At 44.5% G+C, this 12,200-nt stretch overlaps 2 protein-coding genes across 2 annotated transcripts in view; one reads left to right on the top strand and one right to left on the bottom strand.

Moving 5' to 3' along the window:
* Positions 1-2,270: 2,270 nt before the first annotated feature.
* The window catches only part of MCM10 (minichromosome maintenance 10 replication initiation factor), a gene marked incomplete at its 5' end in the record, with an annotated part of 14,667 nt that continues 4,737 nt past the window's right edge, over positions 2,271-12,200 (top strand). The window contains 12 exons of the mRNA XM_082280375.1: positions 2,271-2,277; positions 3,075-3,395; positions 4,176-4,280; positions 4,867-5,001; positions 5,206-5,380; positions 6,084-6,249; positions 6,763-6,930; positions 8,311-8,427; positions 9,486-9,685; positions 10,587-10,687; positions 11,698-11,799; positions 11,890-12,007. Coding sequence (XP_082136501.1) covers positions 2,271-2,277; positions 3,075-3,395; positions 4,176-4,280; positions 4,867-5,001; positions 5,206-5,380; positions 6,084-6,249; positions 6,763-6,930; positions 8,311-8,427; positions 9,486-9,685; positions 10,587-10,687; positions 11,698-11,799; positions 11,890-12,007 — 1,715 coding nt within the window. The remainder of the gene's footprint in view (positions 2,278-3,074; positions 3,396-4,175; positions 4,281-4,866; positions 5,002-5,205; positions 5,381-6,083; positions 6,250-6,762; positions 6,931-8,310; positions 8,428-9,485; positions 9,686-10,586; positions 10,688-11,697; positions 11,800-11,889; positions 12,008-12,200) is intronic.
* PHYH (phytanoyl-CoA 2-hydroxylase) overlaps positions 10,314-12,200 on the bottom strand; it is a 21,031-nt gene continuing 19,144 nt past the window's right edge. The window contains exon 11 of the transcript XR_014226364.1: positions 10,314-10,330. The gene's annotated coding sequence lies outside the window, so the exon portion shown is untranslated. The remainder of the gene's footprint in view (positions 10,331-12,200) is intronic.

Raw genomic sequence — 12,200 nt, 5'->3', positions numbered from 1 at the left:
AAGGTATTCATCAGCCTGGTTGCAACCTTCTTCATCAATTACAGGTAGTCCCAGCAGATGCAATCTCTTACTGGCTTTTAATTGTTTCCTTGTGACACTAGGATTTATGGGCTTTTTTTACCCTGAATCCAATTTTATTATGGGAGCTTTGTGACAGTTATGGATTCTGCAATGGTCAAAATCTGATGGAAATGCTATTAGGCCAGAAGCAAACTAACAGAATGATAATAGAGCTGATTTCATCTGAGAAGTATTAACCTTAATGAAAACACAGAAAATCAGTGTGAAGGGCCGAAGAAGGAATAACTTACACATTCATCAAGTCGAAATAAATAATTTGAGGAGGTTTCAGAGAGAGATCTTAGCACAGGAATACTGAGAGGAAAACATGGGCATTAGGTGAAGTAGGTCTTGTTGGAAAGATAAGAGTAGGTCTAATAGTACAAATCAGGAGGGGCAAGGAACTCCAAAGAGTAAAGCCACAATACACTGAAACCTGTTCATGCTACAGGGACGATTATTTTTCTGTTGTCATTAGTAACTGCAGTGCAGCAATGAGCTTGAACATCCTCAGAAATATTTTTCACAGAAGTATTTATAGTTGTACCAAAGAAATACTGAACCAAACTACAAAATTCTGTCCACTGCCTGTGACAATAACTGGGATTGAATTTGCTGGTGTAACACAAGCGTTGACATTATTTAGGTTATCCAGATGGGGACGGCATGTGACCCCTCCCTGAGGCCACTACGCCCAGACACGGGCAACTCTGCAGCTAAATGAGCTTACCCAGAGCCTGTATCAGGAATAATGTGTCCAGCAGGACCAGGGATGTGATTCTTCCCACTGTGCTGGGCACTGGTGTGGCCATATCTTGAATCCTGTGTCCAGTTCTGGCCCCTCAGTTCAAGAAGGACATTGAGGTGCTGGAGCGTGCTCAGAGATGGGCAACAGAGCTGGTGAAGCGGCTGGAGCACAAGTCTGATGAGGAACAGATGGGGGGCGGGGCTCTGCCTGGAGAAAAGGAAGCTCGGAGGGACCTTATCACTCTCTACAACTCCCTGACAGGAGGGTGCAGCCAGGTGGGGGTCGGGCTCTGCTCCCAGACAACCAGCGACAGGACGAAAGGATACGGGCTCCAGCTGCACCAGAGAAGGTTTAGGTTGGACATTGGGAGGAATTTCTTCACAGAAAGGGTGATCCCAACCTCACCAATCAATACCCCGCCACCGCCGCCCCCTCAGCGGATACCCGCACCCTGCCCTCCGCCCGCCCACAGCCAAGATGGCGCCGGGCAGCGCCCCTGCCGCCAGCACGAAAGATGGCGCGTGCGCGCGTGCGCGGAGGGGGCGGGGCTGGCCCGAATTCTGGCGGGCAGCTGGAAGCGCGCGCGGCGGTGAGCGGGGTGCGTGAGGGGACCGGGACACGCGGAGCGGGCTCGGGGGATGGAGCCTGGGCCGAGGGGTCGGGGAGCCGCGGGGGAGGGAGCCCCGGGGGTGGTCAGGGTTCCACTGGGTGGCGGAGGCGGCGAACGGAGAGAGGAACCTTGAGGGGAAAAAGCGCGGGGTCCGCGGTGGTCACTGGCCTTGCCTGCTCGTGCGAGTTCTGCAGTTTTGCTGAAAATGAATATTCTGGAGAAAGAGAGAACTATCAAAAGTGGAGTTTAAGGGCGAAACAAAAGTCTGCAGCAGGAAGACGTGTAAGCACAGTTAAGAGTTTGTGACTCATTTGGCCTCAGTGGATATCCCATCTTTCTTATCTAAGCTTCCCTGGGCCATTCATATCCGTCCGTGCGGATTGTTTTTCACGGGGCCATCTCCATGAAGTGGAGAAGCTGTGAGAAACGCAGAACGTACACTTTTGAGAGTAACAACTGTTAGACTTTAGTAACTAGTTAAATTGTAATTATGGGGTAAGATTGGTGAGGTGGAAATGGTTATTTCCATGAGAACATGGTAGGCATTTCTTAAATTCTGTGTCTGCAATGGGCTTTTTTCTAAAAGTTGTGTCCTTATGCTGCAGCGAGTTTAGCATGGGTCAGACTTTTGAGGTAGAAAACATATGTGCAGGTTTTAAATTTAGTGGAGTCCTCATCTGCAGCTGTAAACAAAACCAAGCTGGTGGACTGCAAGTTGTCAAATAAGGAGCCTGAACACAATTTATATTTCTAGATGACTTACATGTACTTTAACAGTATCACTTTTGTTCTCCCCACAGCAGAGGATATTTTGCCTTGAGGGGCTCTTGCAGGAGCCATTCTGGTGAAACCATGGACGGTAAGGGAGAAAATTCTCTTACTTTCAGTAGGAAGCTTGTCTTCTTGTCAGCACGTTAGTTAATAAGCTCAAGTGTTCAGAAAACCTGGTAAGGCTTTTAGCAAAAGAATTTACGTTCCACTGAGTTTATTTGCAGAGTCCTTTGAGGTTGCCTTTTGTCTTCCTTCTTGTCACTTTCCTGTGAGGCTGCTCTGTGCCTTCCCTGGTTTGGTGTTTTCCTCAGTAGCAAGGGCTAAATCACTTTCTTGGTTTGTTCAGAATTTCAGTTTTGCTATGTCTGCCCCATTCCTCTCTCTGTACTTGTTTTTCTCTATTATTTGTCCCTTTGTCCCTATTTCTTTGTTCTCCGTGTTTTTCCATGAGCAAACCATATCTGAGAATATGCTTTGTTACCTGCTTTGCATCTCCCTCTTCTCTTTCCATTGGCAAAAGCCACACGGGTGTCTCTGTTGGCTACATCTTTAAAAGGCTCCAGGCTTTTCTGTGTAACACCAGCTGCTGTTCAAGGAGCTGCCAGGAGGAAAAAGGAGGGAAAGCCAGTGCTGAGTAGCTGGCAAGTTTTCTGCTGACTTGCCAGCTTGTGTCACAACCTGAGAGCAACCACATTTCCATCTGACCTCACATCAGAATCTGCTCTAGATGCCTTTAGCTAAAGCCGAAGTGGTTTTTTTAAATGCCACTTGCTGCTCTGATTTCAGTTGTCATTAGCTTGGAATCAGGGTGTCTTGGATGTTTTATTCCTTGGGAGCTTTCCTCTGACTGGACAGAAATAACTCTGAGTTCAATTTTTGCTTTAGCTGATGATGACTTGGATTTGTTGGCTTCCCTCCTGGAAGAAAATGAAGCAACTGAGGAGAGGAATTCCCCTGAGGAGGAAGATGCTCCAGAGGATGAGGGGGGAGAACCAGATGAATATGATGAGCTCTTTGATGCAGAAGATGATGCGTCCTACACTGAGGAGGTTGATGCTGAGGACAGCACGATTGATGAGCAGAAGGAGAACCTGGCTACGCTGTTTGGAGATGTAGATGACCTGCTGGAAGAGGAGGAGGCAGAGAAAGCTGTCCCCGCTTCAGCTCCCAGTCAGGCGAAGGAAAAAACCAATGAAGAATTGCAAGGTTTCTGTAACAGCATGTTTGATCTGTTTTATTGGATATAATCTGTCTCTAGAGAGCTAACAGGCAGGAGGTAGGGCCTGCTGCTTCTTAATGATGTCTGGAGAGGAAATACTAAAGGCATTGTGAAAGTTTCTAAGTTCAGTTTTCAATGCTCAGTGGCCAAACTCACCAAACTTGTTTTACCAAAAGAAAGAGAGAACTTTAGTAAGCCAGGGAGACTAACATAGCTGTGCTGAGCAGGATGGGGAAGGTTGCCTGTGTACCTGTGCATTGTCTGATGAAGAGTGATGTTGGCTCAGTCTTTAGGGCATCAGATATCATCCTGGCATCTTTCACCAGCACACCAGTCCCTTCCCCCTCAGGGCTTACTGACAGGAGGTTCTGCCGTACCATTCAGTGTGGAAGCAGAGCTGGCCACAGCTTTCCTGTGTCCAGGCCGTGTATTTGATTATATCAGAAGCAGTTATTTATTCTAAGGAGTGCAATCATCAGCCATTTAAATTGTCTTATGGTGAGTAGGAAAGTTTTATTCAACATGGGAAGGAACATACCACAGTTAAGTAAAATATTTTTATGAGAGGAGCCAGCTCCAGGCTGTATGGAAAACTTTGCCTTCACTGTGTAGAATCAAGTACATCTGCATTGCGACTCAAGTCTTCATTTTCTAAGTTTCCATGATGCAGTAAAACTGCCAGACTTCCAGGGATCTCATAAATTCCTGTTTGCAATGGCTTCCTGCTGTCTTCATTATTATCCTTTTTCTTCTCCTTTCATTCCTAGCTGAGCTGAGAAAATTGCAAGAACAGATGAAGACATTACAGGAGCAGTTGCAGAAGACTGCTCTTGGGCAGCAATCCAGTTCAGGCCCTGAGAAGAAAACCCCTGGTAATGAGACTAATTAAATGGATTTATGATTTATTGGCTTACCAACATGAATTTATAGGCAGGACAAAATAATCCTGAAGTGGGCACTAAGTAGCAAGGAGGACTGGTGATCTGTGCATTCCCACGCAGGTTGTTTCTTACAGCTACAGATTAAATCAGTTTGGGTCTCTGTATCATGGATTAATTTTACACTGGACAGCTTTCATGACTAAGTGCCTCAGACTCTTCTGAGTGTCCCTTCTTACTGGCAGATGTTGGTACACCCAGTATATGCAGCTGTGTTTGTTGCTCTAGCATGTTGGATGTAGTAATGAAACTTTATGGAAAAATTGCAAAGCAGAGGGATGTTTCTACTTTCCACAGCTGTGATGTTGCAGTGACATCTGAAGTTTTAAATTGTCCTGGGGAAGAGTCTTTGGGGCGTTTTCAGCTGTTGCATTCCAGCTGACAACTTGGCTGAAGGGTTTCCATGTGGGGCACTGACTTAGACTTGTTATTGAGGAATTACATAGTTTGGAGCAACAAAGGGAAATCCCCTGCTGAGTCCGGATCCCGAGGTCTCACAGTTTTTTGTTTCCTTGGCCAGGTAAATCTCTCTGTCCACTCTTAAAGGAAAGGAAAGTTCAGAAGCTGCAAGAGTCACCAAGCTTCTCAGCCCAGCTGGGCAATCCTTTACTGCCAGCCAAGCAAGGAATGCAGAAATCAAAAGCATCCTCAGCAGGTACCATTTTCAGTCTGCCTTTCACTGAAACACACCAGGCTTCTGTCAAAAGCTTATAGTTCCCAGCAGTGGTGTGGACACATCCAGGGCAGTGTTATACTACTCAGTACACCAGGAGTGGTCTGATCACAGTGGCAGAGATCTTATTAATTATTGTATTCTTTGTAATGGGAACGATACCCTTTTTTTTTTTTTCTGTTAAAGAGAACAAGATTCCTCCTCCACGGCAAATCCTCAGTCTGGCGTTCCAGCCTCTCCAGTCTGCCATAAGGAACACACCCAGTAAGGTGACCAGAGAGAAGATTTCTCTTGTGCCTGCATGCTCCAGTGTAACCACTCAGCCAGTGTCTGTGGAAGCCTTCTCAGGACTGAGATTAAGGTCAGCAGCCCAACTCTGAACTCTGTCTGGGGACAACCCCTCCAGTAATGGCAGAGAAAACACAATGTATATGTGTGGTTTGACCATGTCAAATTAGTCACTTGTCATCAGGGGATGTAACACAAAGCCACAGCAATGGCTGGTTGATCAGTAATTAGGTAACACTGACTTTTGGCTTAGCACCATGTTTCTGTTTTCACCTCTGCTCTTTTCTAACAAAAGCTCTAATTTTATTAGCGCTGCCTTCTCTGGGATATCCTCAGTGGTGGAGCAGGGAAGCAGTAGCTATGTGCAAAGCCCAGCTGAGCTCCAGTTGAGACAGTTTTTGCTCCACACAGAAGCCTCAGGAGCCACTCACCATCCCTATACTCAGTGTGGCCACAAGAGGACTCTGAATCCTCACAGTGTCCTCACCAGAACCTGTACTGTATTCCCAGCTCAGTCAGCCATTCTTGGTTAGTCTGAAATGAGCAGAGTTAATGCAGGCTTGGAGCTGAGTTGCAGTGCAGCTCTTTGGACAAAAACCAGTGTCATCAGTAGCTTTCTCATATGGGGGGTTTTGTTTCAAGTGACCTCAGGGTGAAGTAAGGCACAGAGGTGTTTCGCAGCAAGATGCAGTGTTCCCACGAAAGTGCTGGTTGGTTTTGATTGTCCATTTGTGTCTATGGATGTGTTCTCTTTTACCTGCTTTCACTGGATCTAGAAAACCCCGGGTGTCTTCAGCCGAAATGGACAGGAAAATGGCTAACAGGAAGCTCATCCGACTGTCTCAGCTGAAGAACAAACTTGCTACTGAAAATCTGGAGGAAATAGACTGGGTAACATTTGGAGTCATAGTGAAGAAGGTCACTCCTCAGAGTGCAAATAATGTAAGTAACTTCATTGTATCCCTTGCTCAGTTCGAGTGAATTGCGAGTGGCCTTGCCTGAGAAACTTTCCTAGGTCTTCAACTTAATCAGCCAACTCCATGTAGTTAATGAAAAACTTCTTTATTAAAGATCTTGGCTTGTCTGGTTTCATCTAGTATTGTACGTGTCCTATAGAAAGTCATTGATGAAACAGATCTGGATGTGCTGTGGTTTTGTGCGTTCAGTGGGGTGAAAACTTCTATTCAACAAGCAAGTGTGCTGCCCAGCTTTAATGCCAGAAAGTTTGGTGGTAGCAGTACTGTTGTGCTGTTTTGGCCTTTAAGAACCCCAGGACCGGCAGCATGGGCTGGAGATACTGTATCTAACCTCTACTGAGGTTACAAAGTGTGTTTTTCTAAATCAATGTACCTTGGAGGGGGTGAAATCAGAATAGCTCCTCAAAAGAAACAACCAGAGAGGATGTGGTCAGTGTCACTGCAGCAAAGCTGAAAGGAAAGGGAATGTCTGTTCCAGGGCAGGACCTTCAGCATCTGGCGGCTGAACGACCTGCGGGACCTCAATGAGTGCGTCTCTCTTTTCCTGTTTGGTGAAGTCCACAAGGAGCACTGGAAGACCGACCAAGGCACAGTCATTGGCCTGCTCAATGCCAACCCTATGAAACCTAAAGAAGGCTCAGACGAGGTGAGAGGATTTTTCATTCAGCTGTAGATAAAAACCTATAGCTGAACCTTTCCTTGTTTAGCTGAGATTTAGCTTTATAACACATCTTAAGGTTGAAATTGCAGCAGTCTGCCCAACAGTTTGAATTGCATTCAGGTAGTTGCATGGTGTGTATTGGCTCCTGGCCTCCTGGAAAACTGAACTTCAAGAAGTCCTATTAAGCATTTAAACACAGAGTTTATTCCAGTGTTTAACCTGCTCCAGGTAGCACTTGGCTCCTCCACAAATACAGGGAGTGTATTTTCATTTCAGTTTATTCAGCTACTTCAGTGCAACCCCTATTTCAGGCTAGAGGTCTCTCAAAGCTGAAAAATATGGAGAAGCTCATTTCTCCCTTCTAATTCAAGCATGAGATACAATTGCAAAATGCTTCTGGTTCAAAAATCACAACTGAGAAGCAGCAATATTTGATTTATTAAACAAATAATGTATTATGTAAATACATGTTGGTTGATACATAGTAGTTCACTTGTTTAATTATTTATAAATGCAGAACATGATGAATTACTTCTCTGTATGCATCAAAACATTTAAGACACCTTCATTTTGCTAATAAATTAATATATTTTTAATTGCACTGGAATGGAACCTGTTTCCAGTTACTTCTTTCAAGGGGAGTTTCAGGCTAGTAGCTGATCGTGTAGTGTTCTGCATTTTAAATTCTCGAAATAGAAAAATTAAGGATCTCATTAATTGTCTTTTAAGCTATATAATTGCTTAAATTAGCATGAATAAGCAGTGGATAGTCCTGTTGGTGAGCAGAAAGGCAAACCACATTTAATAGGAGGGCTGAATTTAACTGTCAAGAATGGCTCTTCTTAGCTAAAATGTTCACATTTATTACTACATTAAAACTGACTTCTGAAATCGTCTCTTGGCTATAGACATGGTTCCTGGTGTATTTGGTTGTGTGAAGCAGATGCTCTTCTTGCACAGGACTCAGTTTTGACTGCACCAAGACATTTGGAGAGGGACAGAGGGTCCTGTTACAGCTCTTCCTCCCATCCCCTGCTGGATGTGGAGGTCATGATGGCATCAGAGCCAAGCAGCTGTACAGGACCATTTACAGCAGAATTAGATCTGCCTTAGGAGTTTTTGGTTTCCTGAGGCTCTGAGCATAGAACTCAAATGTCTTGCATCTCTTTGTGAGAAATAAATTCACTTTTTTCTTTTTAACTGAGCCATTTCTCAATCTGAATAGGACATGTGGCTTTCTTAAGCTAGGCCTGCATTTTAAGACTATGCTGTTAGTACCAGAGGTACTGAATCAGATCAGACAAACCAGTGACATCTAGAAAGAGGCCCATCCAGGCCTTAAGGTGTGTTCTGATTTCTGTCTAGGTGTGTTTGTCTGTTGACCATCCCCAGAAGATCCTCCTCATGGGAGAAGCTCTGGATATGGGCACCTGCAGAGCCAGGAAGAAGAATGGTGATCCTTGTGCACAGATTGTGAATCTGGTTTGTATCTCAGTAGTCAGGGCGTTCCTAAACTGTTGGTGAAAATCTGGCTGCTGATTTTGTACTGATACTCTGACTTTTGTTTCTGGGTCTTGACTTGCAACTAAACTAAAGTGGGTGGAGAAAGTGAGAAATGAAACCCAGAGGAGCTGTTTCTGTGCTGTCACTGTGCAGCAGCAGGGGATTTCCCTAAATCCAAGGCTGGTGCTGCAGTGAAAGGAGATGGCCTTGACCCATGATTGCCACACCCTTTTGCTCTCCTTTGCTCCAGTGCAAGCTTCCATGCACTGCACTAGAGAACTCATCCAGAGAAAAAACCAGGAGATTTTGGGGGGGGGGGGGATGGCTGTTTTTTGGAATGGTTTTAACCTGATGAGCTCCCTGGTCTAGTGTGCCTACAAGCTGTTAGAATATTTGTTCCTGAATGTGGGGCACTGGAGATGAGAGAAAAAGGTGTCGGGATCCTTCTTTTAGGACATTACTAACTTGTACTAGTTTAAAGGACTTGTGGATTATGTTACTTCATGCCTATGGTGATGCTGTCATACCTGAAAGGAACCCTGTCTCAGTCAGAAGGGTTGTAGTTAGTAGGGTATCACTTAGAAGGAGGAGAAAAAGTGAAGGAATGAAGAACTGGGGAGGAGCTGAAAGTGTGTGAAGTGGGAGGAAGACAAATACAGAAGGTACCTGTAGCCAGTCAAGGCTGTGATTGCAAACCCAGTCCAGGAGGAGGGTCTGCATACAGTACATAAAATTGAGTACAGTCAAGAATACAGAATGTGGGCAAGAGGTCCTGGGTGGGGTATGAAATGACTTCAAGGAATAGCCTTAAAATTCTTTGATGCACAAGGTTGTTTCCAGTGATTAGTATAGGCAATTTTAGCTTTTTTTTTTTGATTGCTCAAGTGTGGGCATATTTTTGCTCAGTTGGCCAAATGCTGGAGTACCACAGTAGAGATGTTACTTCAGTTTAGCTGTAGAAGGATGCATGTGGGTGAGAGGAATGAAGTAAATTGTAATTGCTGGTGTTGTAACAGGCTTCTCCCATTTCTTTTCAGAATGACTGTGAATATTGTCAGTATCACATACAATCCCAGTACAAGAAGCTCAGCTCGAAGCGGGCAGAGCTGCAGTCCACCTTTTCTGGTGGCCGCATTCCTAAAAAATTTGGTCGGAAAAATCCCACTTTGAAGGAGAGGCTGTGTCAGGATGGGTTTTACTATGGAGGAGTCTCTTCAGCAGCATATGCAGCCTCAGTGTAAGATAAACCATTTATTTCCCTTGCTTTTGAACAGAATTTCCCTTACGTGTGCAAGGGAGCCTGAAGCTGTATCTAAGGGAATCTATTCAGTTAGAGAACCCTTTGCCTTGACTACATTCACCAAGTAGAAATAAATGCGCCACCTTTGGCATGATCCTACTATCCACATGGGTAACAGAGCTGCTGTTTGATAGGAAAATTTTAAGTTGGTAGTAAGATGTGGTAAGGAATGTTTTTACCTCTACCTTATTACTGTGGTGTGAAGCCAGGGAGCTTTGTGTTTCAGTAGATTAATGAACTTTGAGATCATGAGATCCCAAGCATTCAAGTCTCCAAGACTGTAACTGTATTTTGTTATGGCTCACTGCATTTAATCCCAGAATCAGTGTATTCTGTATTTCCACATGTCTTCCTTGGCTGAAATAATAGTGTCACTATGGGTTAATGAGGAAACAGGAGTGACCAAGATCAGTATGCATCTCATAGGTCCTTTATCCAAATCCCATGAAGACTGCTGTGGAAAGATGAGTCACAGCTGGATCCAGCTGTGCTTGGACACAGTTTTTATTCCTTTACCAGTGCCCTCTGATTGATACCTGGTGTGACTCCACAGTAATGAAGCAATTCCAATCCTGGAACTACCTGTGAACAAAGTTATAATCTATGTTTAGTTTTCCTTTAATGCATAGGAAATACATATCTCAACAAAGCGAGAAATGGGAGATCCTAAACATTATGCTGGAATTTAGGTTTAGATTCACATCCTTCCCAAAAGCAGACAGATGGCCCTTTGGGGTGGCTGTAGTTTTGTTGTAGCACTGGGCTGGTATTAAGGCTTCCTCTCCTTGTTCCAAGCATGGGAATACTCTGATATTCTGGATTTGTTTCCTCTTTCTAGTGCAGCAGCTGCTGTGCCAAAAAGGAAGATTCAAACCACTCTCTCCAACCTGGTCGTGAGAGGAGCTGATGCAATTGTCCAGGAAACCAGGCAGAAAATTGGTACCCAATTACCCAAGTAGTCTCTTCACTCTTTAGATGTTTCCAGCTCGATGTCTAGCGATGTCCCAGGGCCTTCTACTCACTGAATGAACCTGGCAGTCACTTTGCTGCAGAAGTGGTCATTTGCAGGCAGCTTTCTCAGTTGGTCAAAACTCCTCTTCCCTCTTGAGATCACAGTTTCAAGGCAAATGTAACTAAGCAACTGTGTAGCTCCATGCATCTTTTTTTTCATCAGTGCCCCTAAATTAAGTCTCCTGTTCTGTATTTGGACAGTGACAGAAGATCTTTGCCAGATTAATGGGAATTGGAGGTTTTAAGAACCTGGAACCAGAATACTTATTTTATTTGATTAAAATAAATTACTTCTGTCAACCTTGAAAGCTGCTAAGGAATACTAAGTATAAATCAGTCAGGTCTGCAATGCAGGGGACCTCCTGAGAACCCACCCTGTTTCTAGTGCTTTTCTTTTGTGTCCAAGCATGTTCCTTTTGTAGTCCCTGGGATGTCACCAGTCTTCTTTGCCTCTGTTTTATTTCTGTAAAGCACTTAATATTACACCTTTGTGCTCCTTGGAGAGCAGGTGACAGATTATTCAAACTGTGTTCTAAATGCCACTTAAGTGTCTTACATCTCCCAGTTCCATCAGTTGCCTCCATTTCAGACAACATAGTATATGTCCATAGCAGCTTTTAGCTGCTCTTAATTCTCCAGGGATGAAGTGTGGAGGCTTCAGGACTGTCAAGCATCCTAAAAATGGGAATGGTGGGAGTAACACAGACAGCCAAGGCTGATGAGGAACTGAGTGATGAAGTTTCTGAAGGGGTAGAAATGTCTGTGACAAAGGACAAGACCTTGGGCAACCAAATATAATGTAAAGGTTGGTCTTGCTTTGAGAATGCTCAGGTGACCTGCAACCATTTCTTCCAACTTAGAAAATTCTACATCTCTAAAGCCAGGCCTGCTTCTCTTCCTCACTCCAAACATGTTGTATTTCTGCCTCTTCCACTCAGGTGCAGCAAAGAGACCCATGCAGTGTTCTGAAGAATTCAGGGAACTGCTGGCACAGCCAACTTTTGGAGCACGAAACCTCTACAAACACTGGACCAAAACAGGTATTGTCCTTTTGCCTGAAGGAAGACCCACTCACTCTACCTCCTTTTGAAAAAAGTGGCTTTTTATTTTGGTTTGTTCTTTTTTCCCAGATGCTGAAAAGAAGCAAGGGGCCAATTTCCAGTCTATCTCTGCTTCAGCATTGCTCAAGCAACAGAAACAGAAGTTGCTGGAGGCCAGAAAAAAGAGATCTGAAGAGATTCAGAGGCGGTAAGACACACTGGCTTTCACAGGAAGGGTTCTGTTATTGTAGCCCTAAGGATAACTGTGTTTTCACTTCTTACTTACCAGCTTGTGTGATGCCTCTCTGATTTTAGCTTTGGCAACAATTGGTCAAAGTCACTCCTTTTGGTGACTTCTTCAAGTCACTCTTGATTTCAGCAACCCAGCGACTTCTTACCAG

The sequence above is a fragment of the Coloeus monedula genome (genome assembly GCF_965178545.1).
Source record: "Coloeus monedula genome assembly, chromosome: 4".
In the NCBI taxonomy this organism is placed as follows: domain Eukaryota; kingdom Metazoa; phylum Chordata; class Aves; order Passeriformes; family Corvidae; genus Coloeus; species Coloeus monedula.
Note: the sequence above shows the minus strand (reverse complement) of the source record. Positions and strands in the feature narration are given on the sequence as shown.